Source organism: Phyllopteryx taeniolatus, chromosome 15 (assembly GCF_024500385.1).
Source record: "Phyllopteryx taeniolatus isolate TA_2022b chromosome 15, UOR_Ptae_1.2, whole genome shotgun sequence".
Lineage (NCBI taxonomy): Eukaryota > Metazoa > Chordata > Actinopteri > Syngnathiformes > Syngnathidae > Phyllopteryx > Phyllopteryx taeniolatus.
The window spans coordinates 3,747,000-3,764,813 of NC_084516.1; the positions used below are offsets into that span (position 1 = coordinate 3,747,000).

At 43.9% G+C, this 17,814-nt stretch overlaps 1 protein-coding gene across 3 annotated transcripts in view; it reads left to right on the forward strand.

The window, feature by feature from the left end:
* lamc3 (laminin, gamma 3) overlaps nt 1-17,814 on the forward strand; it is a 101,621-nt gene that overhangs the window by 75,738 nt on the left and 8,069 nt on the right. For all 3 annotated transcript variants that reach the window (XM_061800030.1, XM_061800032.1, XM_061800031.1), the window contains exons 13-20: nt 1,702-1,805; nt 4,783-5,010; nt 13,693-13,899; nt 13,968-14,213; nt 14,279-14,432; nt 14,513-14,658; nt 15,553-15,731; nt 17,190-17,367. In XM_061800030.1, coding sequence (XP_061656014.1) covers nt 1,702-1,805; nt 4,783-5,010; nt 13,693-13,899; nt 13,968-14,213; nt 14,279-14,432; nt 14,513-14,658; nt 15,553-15,731; nt 17,190-17,367 — 1,442 coding nt within the window. The remainder of the gene's footprint in view (nt 1-1,701; nt 1,806-4,782; nt 5,011-13,692; nt 13,900-13,967; nt 14,214-14,278; nt 14,433-14,512; nt 14,659-15,552; nt 15,732-17,189; nt 17,368-17,814) is intronic.

A 17,814-nucleotide genomic window follows, 5' to 3' on the forward strand; every position in this document is an offset into this window, starting at 1 on the left:
TGCGTGGGCTTTCTCCGGGGACTCCGGTTTCCTCCCACATCCCAAAAACATGCATTAATTGGAGACTCTAAATTGCCCGTAGGCATGACTGTGAGTGCGAATGGTTGTTAGTTTCTATGTGCCCTGCGATTGGCTGGCAACCAGTTCAGGGTGTACCCCGCCTCCTGCCCGATGACAGCTGGGATAGGCTCCAGCACGCCTGCGACCCTAGTGAGGAGAAGCGGCTCAGAAAATGGATGGATGGATGGATGGTTATTTTAATCATGTCAAATAAGTTCCATATCCAAAAAGTCCCGAGGCGTGTTCACATGGATGTGAATCATCGGGGGTTCTTTTCGCCGGTGATGATCTTCCCGGTTCCGGGCGGCGACAGCTCCGTCTTAATGACAGGCCCGCTCTGCTCGCCGCTGATTATAGCAGGACAATGGCGGGCCCGTCGGGGCGAGCGCCGCGCCGCCTTTTTTCGCTTTGGCCGCTTATCTCTGTTCGTCCAGCTCTGTGAACGCCGACCCCTCAGAGGGCCGCCGCTTTGTAATTGCCTCTCTTTAACGAGAAGGGTGGTACTCGCAGTTGTATACACGAAGTATACATATATAGTATCATTTACACAGACGGAAATGCCAGACCTCGGCACATCTCATCGGACAACAAGGATTAACCTCGCAAGTGTGTTTTTTCATTTTTTTTTTGAGGGGGGGTGGGGGGGAGACTTCTTTTTACACTTGCATGACAGTTAAAAATATAAAAATGTGACTTTAAAAATGCCCTGTGAAGTTCATAAAGGTTTTATTATTACCACTGTTTGACCCTTGAAAAGCTTTGCAGTATTTCTTAAGGGAAAACTTTGAGTGAGTATAGTATCACTTCTCCAAAAAAAGAAGCAACGTGTGCTTGCTTCAAGCTGTTTATTTGTCACTCCCACTGACTCCACGTTTACTGTAAAATGGACACATACAACATTTAAACACCAAAATCTTCAACCAAAGCATTTCATTTCGTCTTATGAAAGTCTGATAGCTTAATGCTAAACTTATTATGTGAAAAATCTAGGACGGGGTAGCAGATATTAACATAAATGTAAGGGTAATTATAAACTTCAAACAACTGCTACTTTAACACACACGGAGCAGCAACACATACAAACAGAGCAGACAAAAAATAATCACAGACAATGAATTTACGGGAGCGAACATAGTTGGAGACCTTCTCTGCCTCTTCTTCTCGAGCTTAATTACGCTTCAGTTCTTCCATGAGTGCTGGCTGGAATGTTTCAGCTCGTTTTGCTCCTACGCAGAATGCGCCAAACTCTAAATTTGCTTCAAAATACACGATATAGCGTGGGCTCACACTACTTTACTCGAGGATGGCGTTATCCGTCTTCCAGGCAGGAGCTGACGCGGCACCTGCGGAGGTGGCAATAAAACACGGCACCCTGGTACACGTCAGATGTGGCATTTACGGATCATCCCGCAGCCGGCGGGGTAACGCTCAACCGTCGAGACCGGTGAAGATGTCAAAGTCAGCACATTTGCATCCTCTGCCTTGGTGTCAGGAACATAATGTGTGTGTCGATGAGCTTGTAATCATCCCCGAACGTGAAGATTACTGGCGCGGTGCGGCTAAAGTGTGATCAAAGAGACACTCTGCATCTGCTGTTTAATCTGTCGGAAACTAAGAGGATGTGTTCCCGTGTCGTCGCAGGCTTGATGAAAGCCAGATGACGCCAAAGCTGTCCGCCTCGGAGTTTCGCCGTCTCCTGCACAACGTGACGGCACTACGCATCAGCAACGCCGGAGGCCTCAACTGTAAGTTACCAAACGGCCATCGAGCACAGTTGTGCCTTGAGATACAAGTGACTCAACTTAACGAGGATTTCCCGAGATATGAGCCGTCGTTCGGCAAATTTTTTTTGCAAAAAATTGGAGTGAACAAAACTTACTTCACAAGCAGCAGCAGTTTGGCAGATACAATAAGAGAGAATTACACCTTGCGTATTTAAAACAACCACATAACTTTGCCTTCAAGTCTGCTAGCTTAATGCTAACATGTAATAGGAAATGCCATAGACAGGGTAACAAATTGCAGATATGTGGCGACATTAAACCTGTTTTGGTTCATTTTGGTCGCCAACAGAGGGCGATATTGCCGAAAATGGCGGCGCCCTGACATTGCTGGAGATTGATGACGTATTGTTTATTTTTTATTCCACGAATGCCGTATTAACCAGAATACCTTTCTTTTGGTTAGTAGTGGCAGATACAACATATTTTTGCAAAAACAAATTTTAAGTAACAGATATTTGAACACAAATGGTGCGGCAACACCTGTAGCAAGACAATAGAATATTCACAGGCATATCATCTGCAAAAAAGGATGTTGTGACCATTTTCTTTGTGTATATACTGTCACCAGGTAGCCCAACTGATGCTCCAACTGTTTAATTCTTGACATTCCATTTAATTGTTATTATTAGAGGTGCAACGATTAATTGATTAGTCGATTTGATTCTCAAATTAATCGATAACAGTTTTTTTATAATCCATTATTCGGTTAGATACCTTGTTTAGCTTAAAATTTTATTAATTCATTCATTCATTTATTCCTTATTAATTGTAAAAATTAAAACAATTAAAAAGTCAATACATAAATAAAAATATAATTGTTATATTTTAGCTTTTATATTAATTAGTATATTTCCCTTATTTAATTTAATTTAGAGCATCTTTTTTATCTACAAAAGCACATTTTGTTTTATTATAATACAGTCGGCTATCAGACGTTGACTTTCCAGTTACTAACGCCCTCTAGTGGCTGTCAAAGACACGACCTGGACTTGTCTGAAACTTCACGAAATAACAAACTTTGTGGACATAACCCATATTCGAAACCCTGAAGATGGTATTTCGTGCTCGTTGCTCGACGTTAGGAAAGAATGCACTTTTTTTTCGGGACATTTCCTCGTGGAGACGACGTTTCTGTCACATGCTCATCAATAATTGGAATGCGGCAAACAGGATTTGACTATAAGATGTTAAAACGCAGAACACGGCAAGCTGTACCCAGTGCCAAAAAAAAGAGGACATTTATTCCCAAATGTTTCTCACTCCTTCTTGAAATGCTTCAATTTTGTTTCTTTATCCCGTTTTGCCGCACTTTTCCGTGTAATATTTACGTCGCTCAATGTTCCGGAAAACATGAGCGGCATAATTATCTCAAAGCGTGAAGCCTCATCAGCGCTCAAGCTACGGTGCCTGGTTCTTGCTTTTGGTACCTGGGCCTTCAGTGGGGACTTGCTAGACTGCACTTCCTGAGTCCACAACAAGTTTTGCTCCTACCGACCAATAAGAGGACAGAAAAATGCTGACATCATCGAGGGTTAGCTTTTTGGCCCTGTGAGGACAAATTTGAACGCTGATTGGTTAAAGAAACCGCTAATAGTTGACGTAACATTGGCTAGCACGACGGAGTCTGAAGGCGCTGGGCAGATTATTAGATTCTGTTAGTTGCCATATAGCTTTAAATCATCTTAGCTTAATGCAAACAACAATATTTAAATGCCATAGACGGGCTAACGAAAAGTAGCGGTGTTATAACCCTTTTACATGTAGACAGATAAGCATAATCTTTATCTTCTACGAAGAACGACCACTATTACTCCAGTTTGCTGAGTTGCTGTGACCGTCTCCATGTATGTCTGTATTATACTGCCCCCAGGTGGCCAAGGCGTACACACCAGAAGGAGCAGCACGATGTCCATTGAATTTAAGTATAAAATGTGGCAAAACATATTTAATTCTTTACGTCTTGTTTAATTTTTTTTTTTTTTTAGTTTTTTTTTAATATTTTTTTTGCCAATATTTCCCATTAGAAGAGAGAGAGAGAGAGAACAGTGTGGTGACAAACCAGTCATCATTTTTCTCCAGAATTCTCCTTTTTTAAATTTCCCACATGCAAGGAATCCACAGGCGTTTCCCTCTGCCCGGGCGGCGACGTGCACTCAGTCGTCCCGTTTCGCCGGAGACGGATGAAAGCGATTGGCGGCGTAATGAGAGCGACGTGAGCGAAAAAGACGGACCGTGACTGCTCCTAACGAGTCGCCGTGCCGACATTCCGTCCGTTTTAATGAAAGCCGGGTTCATTTGCGGCGCGGCGGTATAATAAGACGGGCCCGGCCTGTCCTCCTCCTCTGTGGCACGCTTTAGCCTCTAGCCTTTACCGCAAGAATTTTATTAGCAAGTGAGGAGAAATTGTGCGATTAGAGTCGTTTCCAACACCGAATTTGGTTTAATTAAAAAATATTTTACACGCTCACCATCAATCCTGCATACCTGGCGCTCTAACTGTGAGATTCTAATTTTCAATTTGGGATGTTAAACTCAAAGGCCCCAGATTTTACTGCCATTAAAATAACAACGGGTAGCTCTCTCTCGCTGTCTCTCTGAGAGTAAAAAAAAAAAAAAAAAATGTTAAAGAGAGCAGTTAAGGAGCCAGATGAGAGGAGTGGGAAGGAGTCCTTGATGGAATTTTTACATAGAAGTTTTAGCCAGATTGATGTCTGCCTGAAAGCGACTTGGAGGGGCAAAAGTTGAAAATCGTTATCACACTTTGCGGAGGAGAGAATTTGGGAAAATTCTGGTGGCGGCACGGAAGATGAGTGGTAAGGTTCGGCTCCACCTGACCTCAAATGAGTATAAGCGCTATAGGAAATGGTTGGATGGATTTTCCATAGTATTCCTTTTAAGTCAAAGTTAAAGGTATACTTCCCTCGTCTCACATCTGCAGACACATCGCAGCTCTCGAGGGTCCATCTCGCCTCGGCATCCCCCGCCGCCGGCGAGACGGCGCCACCTGCCCCCTGGGTGGAAAGCTGCACCTGTCCCGTCGGCTTCGTCGGCCAGTTCTGCGAGCTGTGCGCGCCTGGATTCACCCGGGAGGTCCTGAGCGGCGGACCGTTCTCGGCGTGTATCCTGTGCGACTGCCACCAGCACGGAACTTGCCACCCGGAAACTGGTAACCAATTGTCGAAAAAGCACACACAATAAAGTGAACACACACTATTAGTGATAGCAAAAATCGGCGAGTAATCGAGGCCCACCCGACAAGCGTTGTAATTATGTAACGATGCCACAAGATGGTGGAAAATTACTTTTTTTTTTTTTTTTTTTTTTTTTTTTTTATTATTAGACAAGCTCTATGACCTGGCGAAATGAAGCTCCTCCAATGAGTTCAACATAGTTGCTTGGCATAAAAATTACACTAGATGGCGCCAAATCATTATTTTTATTAGACATGTTTGGCTTGTGCACGAAAAACAAAACAAATCTGTTAATAGGCAAATTCATGAATGCCAATCCGCAAATATTTACTGTACTGAATACTGTACAGTTCCCCTGCTATATATCGTGGTTCGCCTACTGCAGCACCACTATGTTACAGGTTTTCTTGGTGAAAGCTATAGCATGGAATCTGCATGTTTTTTTTTTTGTTTTTTTTTGTTTTTTTAGCTTCTTACTTAAGTATAAATACTATTCTGCACAGGTGTCAAACTAAAGGCCTGGGGCGCAAATCCGGCCCATCGCATCACTTTATGTGGCCCACTGATTCGTATGAAGTGTATCTTATTCATGTTTCTTGCAACATCGTTCTTTTCGTTTGGCTAAAAAAATCTGTGCCAAAACTGCCAGTCCCTTCTTCTTTAATCCCTTCATCACATAAATTGAGCAATAGTTGTATACTTAAATATGTGTGTGCCACAATTTTGCATGACTTCTGATTTAAAATGAAATTTGTTGTTAAAAATATATATGACAACATAAAAACGCAGGGCCAGTTGTGTATATCGTCACTGTTGGATGAAAACGTCATATGTCCAAATATGGTCCATTTAATATTTTCTCACAAATCGATATGAATGGTCAGTCCCACTTACTTTTACAAATATTTGACCTAAATAGCTTGAGAGCAAAACTTTTACCTCCGCTTTTTCCCTCACTCTGCAGGAGCCGTGCGGTCATTGTGTCGCCTCAAGATTGAAAGTCTGTATGTTCGTTAGCTAAAAATGAGTGAAAATAGTTAGCTTAAGCCTGTTATGTTAAAAATGGATTGCCATACTGCTTCGGTGCAGAAAGTTCGACGGAACACAGGCAAGTTTGTGGCCACATTAATTTCCGCTTATTACACTCTCCAGTCATCTTATTGCTTTTTTTTTTTTTTTTTTTTTTTAGGTGTGGAAGCCTAATCTCTTGTTGTGGGCTCGGGTCTCTATATCGTGGCTTTTCACCTATTGTGAGGTGTGTCTGGACCGTATGAACGGGCTCACTGTGAACCCTAAACATGACCCTTTTTTTTCCAATGCATAATACACAACAAAAATCTCTTTTTTGGCTTCCCGTTTGTGGGTTTTCTGATTCACGTCCCGCAGGCGACGTCCTGTAAAATAGTAAAGCGGCACAAACACGGCAAGCTTCTTTATTTATATGGACGTGCGTGCGCGAGGCCTCCCCCCTCCCCCGAGTGTCTTTCACGCAATCTCGGGAGTGGAGAAGGGGAAAGAAATAAATAAACTCCCCCCCCCTTTAGAAAGCAGACGGGTATTTCTCCCATCTTTTATCTTTCCTCAATCTCGACCCAGTTAGCATGTGCCGCCAGCTTCGCCTGCGATTGTCGCTTACGTTGTGTTTTTCATGCGGTAATTTTGATTAATTAATAGCGAGGGGGATTCAAGGCGTGAAAAAGACGTCAAACATATTCAATCGCACTTTTCTATTTGTGCACTCTACGCGACTGAAATGTTAGCATTAGCGTCAACCATGTTGTGCCCATCAATATGCGCCTGTGTCCGTTTGAAGCCATGAACGGTGTTATGTCTATAAGCGCCCGTGTCACTTTCTTTGATGTTCTATGTTACAACGGGAGTTGCATATCTACGTGCACCTGTGTACCAAATTACACGGGGAGACATTCCTCTATATGCGCCTGTTTCTGTAAACACATTACGGAGGCAATCGTGCGCCTATTTGCGCCTGTGTCTCTTTCAATTCATGTTACCGAGGGAGTTGCAGGTCTACAGTATATGCGCCTGTCTCAATGTTTAAAGTCATGTTATCAAGGGTCCTGTGTGTCTATATGCGCCTGTGTCTTTTTAAACTCATCTGTTACAAAGGGAGTTGTTTGCCCATCTGCGCCTGTGTCACTTTCTGCGAGTGTTGGGTACTTAGAATCAGATATCTTTGTTGTTAGTGTTGTTTTTAGCCTGAGCATTCCTCGTCCTCAGATAGGCCTTTTTCTTCGTGATTCGTTTCGACAGTTGGGGCAACAGTTGGAAAGCGCGTTCCCGACATCTACGGGACTTAATTGGAACGCTGTTGTTTTAATGGAAAACGATTGCTTATTGTGTAAAGAAATAATGAGTTCATTCATTTTGATGAATTACAAAAGCCTCAATTTAATTAGATTCATTTTGAAATGGAATCCCACCACTATTTCCTTTCTGACGGTGTGGCATGAGCGCCCGATTAGACCAGTTCCTCAGCTCTCCGCGAACGACATCTCATTTGCTTGCAGAATCCGTGCGTCTCTTTATGTTGCAGGAGGCTCTTTTCCCCCCCCCCCAGAAACACTCGCTGGCTTGTTCTTGCTCTTTTTCATCTTCCTTCGCCCTCGTTGCACCTGCTCTTCGCTTCGTCTTGGGCGCCCAGCCCTTCCTGAACACTCTGCCGCCTTTTTCTTAACGGCCTGCCTTGCGTGTGTTTGTCAGGACAAACGACTGTGTGACGAAAAGGAAAATGCTTTCTTGTTGGCAAATCTTCCAGGATATAATTACAATTAGGAAGGAGTTACCTGCTCAGTCCATTTGCTCAGCAAAACAGCTGCACCTAGCAAGGCACATCAATTGTATACTCTACCCGCATGTTGGAAATTCTTGATTTTGGGGGGAACTCAGTTGTCTCACTATAATAGTCCATTTTGTTTTAAGCTCCACTTTAACTTGACATTATATGTATATCTGATGTTGTGTAGCGTAACTTAGCAGTTCGCTCAGTCTTTCCAGATTCTTTGTTAAATTTCTCCATTAGACTGTTTTATTTTTTTTTTTAAACTCCACTTTCACTTGACATTGTATTGTTTACAGTAGATTATGACAGTGTTGTCAATATTGTTTGCATCCATGTTTAGAGTGTAATCTAGTTAGCTGTGATTTATTAGTTTCTGCCAGTATTTATTAGTTTCTGCCTTAATTATTTGCTGTATTTCTCCACAATATTCCTTTTTATTTAGTTTTAAACTCCAATTTCACTTGTCATGAACTGTAATGTATTGATTATAGTGTTATGGAGCTACTGCAGAACCTGACACTGTGGTCACTGCACAACGTCGTGTGCCTCCACGTTTACCTTGTAGGCCAACTATAACTTGCCGTTCGAAATTCTGGCTGATAAGTCTAGAATGTTATTGATTCCGTCATTTATTTGACTTCAAATGGCGGAATGAGCTGAGGACAACGAAGTAGTCGCTTTGTCTGTTGCCACAGTTGTAACAAAAGTTCAATTCAAACTTTTTTCGACTTCATTTGCGCACAAAGCTAACGAGCTAACTTTAGCCGCACTCTCACACTTTGATGATATTTACATGCCTCTTGTAGCACGCATACAAATGATGAAACAATTGTTAAATATGGAGCGCCTCGTGTCCTCTTGAGTCGCTCTTTACACCAATCCCGCAGGGTGTCCTTGCGCACCAGGCTGTGGAAAGTCACTAGCTAAAATTAGCCTGGATTCTGGCTCATCGCTGGGCTTCTGTTTTGCTGCATAAACAAGAGAATTTTTTGTCGAGAGAGTCGGTAAGACGTCCCCGACCTGTAGTTTCTCCGCCCAGAATCCTAATCGCCACGTAATCACGGGAGGAGCTGGAACGCGATCTGGGGAGTGGAATTTATTCGGTCTCTGTGGCGGGAAGTCAGCGCGTCCTAATCGTGATTTATTAACACCCGCCGAGTTGCGCCGCTTGTGTTTGCAGTCGTGCAACAGCAGCACATTGGAAAGGTTAATATTTGTGCTGGAAATGAGCAATGTCGCCCTAATCCTGCACAGCCTAATGAATGAACTTTGTGTCCGCACCAACGATGTTCTGAATATAACTTCTTAGTCTTCATTGCATTTTAGTGACCCAGTATTACATAAAAACAAGGCATGGTTCGTAAACAAGGCATGACTAATATTTGTGCTGGACGTTAGCAATTGTGTTTCAAATACTGCACAGGCTACTGTTTGAACTTTTATTTTCCAATAAAATAGTCAGAACCAGAGTTTACGAAAACCGAGGTTCTACAGTTTTACATAAAAACAAGGCAGATTAATAAACAAGGCATGATTTGTATTTGTGCTGAATATGAGCAATTTTGCCCGAATCCTGCACGGGTTTAATGATTGACCAACAACAATCTCAGCATACTTCTGTTTGTCTTCATTGCATTTCTGTTTGCAGTATAACATAAATACAAGGCAGACTGATATCTGTGCTCGACACGAGCAATTTTGCCCGAATCCTGCACAGCCTATTTTCATCACGCCATTTTGATGCTTCTGTCAAGGCATTTAATGCATCCTCCACACTGATCACTTTCGAGATGCAACATCTTGTCGCTGACATGATATCAATCGGACTTAAAATTGTGACAAATGTGGCTTTTCCCACCGACGACCTCCATCCGAAGCAGAAGGCTGACAACGCTAGCCGGCTTTCCTGTCTCTGTCAACTTCTCGCTCGACTTTTCGCACTGATGGCCTGGGAGAGATGGCATTTAAACAGGCATTGGTGAAGGCTTGGCCTTTTTGTTGGTAAACATTGACTCACCGGCTATCATGCAAATGAGCCGAGTGTTTTCTTGTGCGTTAATTGATGCAATGGGACAGGTATTCCCTTTTTGAAGGCTCTTTTCTTCTCTTTTTCACTGCTTTTGCTTCTCAGAGAGCATCTAAAAAAAGGCAACTTGTGTTTCTTGGCTTCCTCCGCCAGACTGCAGCAGTGACATTTAAGTCATGCAAAACAGCCACGCATTATCCACCTCCCCACCCCCCGTTCCCCCTGAAAAGTTGGCCCCGCACAAATGCCAACGTGACAAACAAGCATGTGCTGAACTCCGGACTATAAGAATGTTATTTATTTGTTTGTTTGGTCTTTTGTCTGCTTCCGGGCCAGTGTGGTTAGCAGAAGGCAGCAACTGATGGATGAGTGCAAAGCTGCAAACAAATCAGAGCATCGGGGGGCAGAGTTATTGCGTCTATACATTTTTTTGCCAGTAGGGGGGTGACTATGAATCTCAATGGTGTGATATTTTGTCCTTCCCTGTCTTTATGGAGTTATTAGTTTCATGTTTTATGGTGCGTTATCACAGTTAGCCTCCATGCTCCACCCAGACGCAATGAAAACACCAATTTTATGCAATTTCCACGGGTCAACTCATTATAGACGGCTATCGAGTTTCATGTTGCTAAGTGAAACTGGTTCTGGGGGCTGAATTTTCCCCAAATTCCAAGGGGGAGCTGGAAAAAAATAATAGCTGACTTCCTGTGTCTTTTCTGGCATGACTTCACGAGACGTTTTTGCGGGTCTACTCATGATCGACATGTTTACTAAATTTCATGTTTCTAAGTGTAACAGGCTTCGGTGGCTGAATTTTTCAAATATTCCCGTAGGAGATATCGAGAAAGATCACTTCAAACCAAAATGGCAGATTTTTTTTCTGACACTTTTTTGTGGGTCTACTCATGATAGACATGCGTGACAAATTTTATTTTGCTCAGTTAAACTGGCTTTGAGGGGGTGAATTTGAAAATAAAAACACTGGCGTGAGCTACCGGCCCTAATTTCTGATGGATGCACCGCGATATAGTGGCCATCAATCCACAGCTTGTTTGCAGCTAGGTGAACTAGCTCAAAACCTCATTATGGTTTGGCGGCTGGAAATCCGAGCCAGTCTGAGCCCAGTCTAAAGATTCCTGGAAAGCAGCGAGGGGTTTGAGACGGGTCGGGCGGGCTTGTAGGTCGATGTGGTCGCTCCGCCAGGATCTTCTTTAATGAGTCTGCAGGAGAGCGACGTGACGCTCCCAACGGGAGAGCAACGCTCCCAACGGGGAGCGCGGAGGGCGGAGGTGGAGCAGGGAATTCTCTTTTCAGAGTGTGCCTTGTTCCGAGGCGTGCAGAAGTAGGACGACCATCAGTTAAGAAACAAACATTACAACCAGGAGCACAAAATTAGGTTCAGTGGCTTAGTTGTTTTTCTTTAGCCCCACAGATAGCGATACAAACATTGAAACCAGAAGCACATCACTATCTTTGTTAGCTTACCCACATCACTATCTTTGTTAGCTTACCCACAGGTATTACCAGATATTACCTTGGTCTCGTAACATTAGCATTAGGCCAATACAAATGTTGCAACATGTAAAACGTAGCTAGCCTTGTTAGCTTCTCTGGCAAAGCTTGGCAACAGGCCTATGCAAATGTTGAAACCAACAGCACGTAGCCTGCCTCGTTAGCTAAGCTAGCCCCATGGATGGCTTCGTAACATTAGCATTAGGCCTATAGCTATAAAGGTTGAGCACGTAGCTATTCTCTTTAGCTTAGATAGCTAAGCTTGCTAAAGCCACGGATAGTAACTTGAGCTTGTAACATTAGCATTTTGGCAAAGGACCTATACAACCATTAAAAGCAGGAGCACGTAGCTTGCCTCGTCAGCTTTGCTAGCCCCATGGATGTTATGTTTGTGCATGTTTGATTTTTTTGTTTAATCAGATTTCAGCCTCTGTGTGTTGCAATTCCCTCGACAACGTCTGCACGTTTCCGTCCTCTGATTGGCTTGGCCAGAGCAATTATTTTTCATAATAATAAATAAATATTGATTGTGAACTGCTCCAGATGAACACGCACACACAAAAATTTGAAAAGACAGTCTCGTAATGACAACAGTGGTGTCGCAAGGGCCCCTCGTATCCCGCTCAGTCATCTTCACACTCAGTAGTCAGCACATTTCCGCCACCGTTAAATTCATCACGGCTCATCAGGGATACACGCCGCACACACAGCGGCCGGCGGCGTTGTCATAGCGTTGCCATGTTTTTTAAGACGATTCTTAGCCCCCCTTGGCAAAAAATCGTAAATCCACAAAGCAGTCGGTTAAAGCGGAGCCGCCACGTCGGTTTAGGTTAGAATAACAGCTTCAAAGTCATCCAAGTGATATAGTGCCTCGTCGTAAAAACAAAGGGGATAGCATCTCCGCCCCCACCATAATAACCCCCCCCCCCAAAAAAAAGAAAAGTGAAAAATAAGAATTAAAGCCCCCAAAAAGGTAATTTCGTTGCTGGAATAATAATAACAATTAAACCCCCCAAAAAGGTGATGTCGTTGGAAGAATAATAATAAGGAATAAAGCCAACCAAAAGACCATTTCGTTGCTGGAATAATAAATCTTATTTAATGCTTCTTAATCCAGCAACTAAAACATCTTTTTGTGGGGCTTTTTAATTCTGACACCTACATCCCCTTTTTGTGTGTCTTTAATTACTATTATTATTATGATTGTTATTATTACTATTATTCCAACAACTAAATGGTCTTTTAGGGTTAAACTTGTAATTATTATAGGACACTTAATCCAACGCATCCTGCCTGCCAAAGAAATAATAATAATAAATAAATAAAGTTTGGGCATCCTTGGTATTACGCAGATGAATGCTTCCTGATCTCGCAGTGTGTTTAATATTGCATTGTCGCAGGCCTTGAATAAATAATGCGACCATCCCATGTCGAGATGTGCGATTAAAACGAAGCTGCTGGTGAATAAGGATGCCATTTCATACATACAGTACACCGTGTCACGTTCAGAGCCTACGCGATTAGAGGAGCCGCTCGCCTCCATGATTTATCATGTTCACCCACTCTGGCTGCATAATAACTCATGAAAAAAGCATAATTAATCCGGGATATTTTAAAATGTTTAAGGACACAAACAACTCCAGGATTTGAATATGTTTTTGTTGTTGTTTTTTTTTTCCCACGGACTACTTCATAGGAATGCTAATCTCCCTGCCGCTTGCTTGAGGGAATTGCCTCGCTGCCTTGAAGGTTTTTTTTTTTTTCCTGCCATTTCTGTATTTCCCACAAGCAATTATGGCCTGGCCGAGTTCACTTGTCTTTCTCGGAGAGTGCTTTTTCAGCCGCGTTGAGATGTGGGTCAGGGACGCGGCGTCCTCGGCTGGTGAATGGCCGGAACTGCGTCCTCTCTGTCCCCACATCGCTTTTTCGGCGCCTTAACATGTCTGAAAAGTCACCGGTTTTGACAAACGCGTATATCCTGGAAAGTTTGCCCCTGACACCAGATTCACCTATCGACACCAAATTGGGTGGGCGTTTCTATCATAGCAGGAGGTACAATAGGACCGATGCTCTGACTTGAACAGGAAGTAGGCCATTTTGGTTTGAAGTAGCCATTTTAGGGTGAATTCCAAGCCTCGTACTGTGACAAACTGCGACAAGGGAAATGGGCCAAATGAACCCCAGTTGGAAGCAGGTAGCCTTTAATGCCTATGCCATCTAATTTGGGCGTAGCCTGGCATCAAAGTTTGATGATCATTTCAAGGACATAAAAGGATTGATGGCTGCTCACAGCTTGAATGATGTTTATTTCTATTTCAGGTGAGTGCGAGTGTTCAGACTTCACCGGCGGGCTGACCTGCGAACGCTGCATGGACGGTTACTACGGCAACGCCTTGACTGGCACGCCGGGCGACTGCCAACCTTGCCCTTGCCCCGGCGGGACTGGCTGCATTGAGGTGGGCGCCACCGATCAGGTGGGCGCCACTGATCAGGTGGTCTGCAGCGACTGCCCGGCCGGACAAACGGGTGAGTGGATTACTCCCGCACGTCACCGTACCTAACGTTGCGGTCTGACTCTGCCCTCCTGTCGGCAGGTACCCGCTGCCAGATGTGCGACGACGGTTTCTACGGCGACCCGCTGGGGCGTTCGGGGCCGGCGCGAGCGTGCGCCAGATGCGAGTGCAGCGGCAACGCGGACCCGAACGCAGTGGGAGTGTGCGACCGCCTGACCGGCCGCTGCCTCAAGTGCACGGGCGACACCGAGGGCGACCGCTGCCAGAGCTGCCGCCGTGGTTACTATGGCGACGCTCGCAGCCACACCCCCGGACCGAAGTGCAAGCGTAAGTAAGGGACAAATGAATGCAGTTCTCCCTGATAGCAGAAATGTTGTCATTGTCATCTCCAGCGTGCAGCTGCCACCCCGCGGGAACGTCGGGCCACGCCACGGAGTGTCACCCCGACACGGGAAGTTGCGAGTGTCTGGACCACGTGATCGAGCGGGACTGCAGCCGCTGCGAGAGAGGCTTTTTTAACCTCCGACATGGCGTGGGTTGCGAAAGGTAAAGAGACGGCGAGGAGTCGTTTGGAGAACGGCTGAAGAGCGCTGTGAGGAACATCGCTGTTGTCCTGCTCCCTCCAGCTGCGCGTGTCATCCCATCGGCTCGTCGTCGTCCGCCGCCTGCCACCCGATCACGGGACAGTGCTCGTGCAGGTGCGGCGTGGAGGGGCGGCTGTGTGACGCCTGTCGAATGGGCTTCTTTGGATTTTCGTCACGAGGATGCAGAGGTAGACTTTTTCTGTTTTAGTTTCTGGCATAATCATAAGAATTAAAGCCCCCCAAAAGGCCAGATAGTTGCTGGATTTATAATAAGAACTAAAGCCCCCCCAAAACATCCACGTAGTTGCCGGAATAAGAAGTTAAGACCACCATAAGGCCATTTAGTTGCCGGATAAACAATAATAAGAATTAAAGCCCTGAAAAAGATTTATTTGAATACATTTGAATAAGAATAAGAAGTAAAAGACCTCCAAGAAGCGATTCAATTGTCCCAAAAAATTTGAAAAAGTAAATTCGCTTCAAGAATATTTAGTTTCTCTCATCATATGAATTAAAGCGTATTCAAAAAGAACATTTATCTCCCAGGATAAGAAGTAAAGCATCCTTAAGAAGCGATTCAGTTGGTGGAATAATAATAATAAGTCCTCCAAAAAGACTATTTGGTTACTGGCATCGCAATCAGAATTAAAGCTCCCAAAAGGCTATAAAGTTGCTGGATTAGTAATAAGACCAAAACTCCCAGCAAAAGGCCATATAGTTGCCAGAATAATAATGACAATAATGCCAGCAAAAAGCCCATTTAACTTCTGGAATAATAAGAAGAATTAAAGCCCCCAAAAGAGCATTCAGTTGCCTGAATAATAATAAAAACAAGTAAAAACCTTCAAAAGGCAATTTTGTCGCCAAAATAATCATCACAATTAAACCCCACCCCCAAAAAATAAAGCCAGTCCCCGAAATAATAATTAGAAGACCACTTAAAAAGTGGTATAATTGCTGGAACATTAAAGCGCCCAAAAAGTTACATTAGTTGCCAGATTAATACGAATGAAAGCCCCCTCCCAAAAAAGGTGATTTAATTGCCGGAATAATACAAAGAATGAAAGCTTTCTTCTTGTCAGCCTGCGACTGCGACCCCATGGGTGCCGTGTCCATGCAGTGTCACGGCGATGGCACGTGTCCGTGTCGGCCCGGCTTCACCGGCTCCAAGTGTGACAAATGCCAGCCCAACTTCTTCCACCACAGAGGCACGCACCAGTGTGAGGAGTGTCCCGCCTGCTACGGATTGGTGCAGCAACAGGTGGGTTTATCGCCGTGCTCAAGAATTAAAGCCCCCAAAAGCCCATTTAGTTGCCAAAATGCAAACATGCAAGCTCCACACAGGCGGGGCCGGGATTTGACCCCCGGTCCCCAGAACTGTGAGGCAGATGTGCTAACCATTCGTCCACTGTGCCGTCTTTAAGGCCACCAAAAAAATGATTTAGTTGCCGGAATGAACAGTAAGAAGAAAAAGCCCCGAACCCCCGCCAACTCATTGCTACCTGGCATTCTCCTCCCACACCTTCCATGCCGCTGCCGGGGAAAAGACGAACGAGCACGACGGGATGAAGGTTGCCAAAGACGGAGATGGAGGCGGAGCTCGAGAAAGAAAAGGGTGGGAACAGGCAAGGACTAGGGAGAGGGGTGGGGGGGAGGGACATTGACCCATTTAAAGCAAAGTCAGCGGTGACAAGTGTTCTAGTTAAGCTATTGTGGAAAGGGAAAAAAATAACGCACGAGTCAGCTGTGGACAAAATATCCCGCACTTTCATTCACTTTTCCGTGACGTGTCATATCTGGAGGAATTCCCGTCCCGCTTTGTTAGATATGAAGCAGCCTTTCATTCCACGCTTATCCGCGCCGTTGTTATTCATTTATTCATTGCTTCTGTCGGAATACTACATTTCCGCCTCGGGAAGGACAGATTTCCATTGTGCTTTTTTTGTTGTTTCATATTTGTTTTTTGACAGTGTGAGTGATAAATCACGGTGTAGTTACAGAGAGAGATCAACCTTTTTTTTTTTTTTTTTTTACAGACAGCGTAAAAGGGGCTAAAGGCAAGGCTGGATCAATGCTGGATCCTCTGTTACGCCTCTGATACTCCGGTGGAAAATTTCCAGAAGCAACTTTGTCCGCTAATTCAGCATCCGTTCCAGTTTTACAGAATATAGAGACGGGAAAAAAATGAGAAAATGCCTGCTTTTACAGGCAGCGTGAAAGGGGTTAATAGCAGCTAAGTGTCGGGTCTTCTGTTGCGGCTCTGATACGACTTCCAAAAAGCAGAAAAAAAATACTCCATCCACTCTGTACTCCAATCCGTGTCAGTACGGAACAGCGACCCTTATAGGGGGAAAAAAAACAAAAACTGCAAAGTTTCTGTTTTACAGGGAATGCAAAAGGGACAAAAGGCAGATAAATAGAAAACAGCTGTTCAGTCTGCGCTTATCAGGCCGTTGTAATTCATTTATTCATTGCTTTTGTGAATACTACATTTCCCACCTGGGGATAAATAAGTCCAGATTCCCATCTTACTCTTTTGTTGTTCCAAGATATATATATATACACATATATACATATACATATATATATATATATATATATATATATATATATATATATATATATACATATACATATATATATATATATATATTTTTTTTTTTTTTTATTTAATTTTTTTTTGGGACACCCTGAGTGCTAAATGGCAGCGTTGTTACAGGCGGAGAATCTGCGGACGCGCCTGCAGGACGCCGAGAAGCTCCTGGCTCGCTTCGATTGCCGAGGCCGATTCGGGAAGCGGCGTCCCCCGACGGGATATCCGACCGACGGGATTCACGAGAACCAGCGGGATGGAGAAGCGCTGCCCAACGCATTGGAGGAATTTCTGGCCTTCCAAGGTAACCTACAGCAGTGTTTCTTCGGTCTCTGCTCCATTTGGTCTGTGTTAATACAAATGTAAGGAAACTTCACAACTGTGATGAGTTTTTTCTTATGTTTGGATTTGTAAATTCTTTGAATATATCAATAATATACTGTTGACAGATGAGGAGCTTCATTTAGCCGAAGTTAGTCCTTGCCGCCATCTTGTGGCATCTAAAGAATTATGAGGCATTTTAGGGGGCATCATTTGTGGATTTTCGCAACTCGGCCCAGTGAATAGCGGGGTTCAATGTACAGCGATTTCATTTGCACTTTATTGACAGTTTAATTTGAAACGTATTGTTTTTATATCGTGTTCTTTATTTATTTTACATGTTTGTTTTTTGTTGTTTTTTTATAGCTATGGTAAAGTCTAAAGATTTTTTATTTTGTGTTAATAAGCCTGACTTGAGACTCTCCAAGTG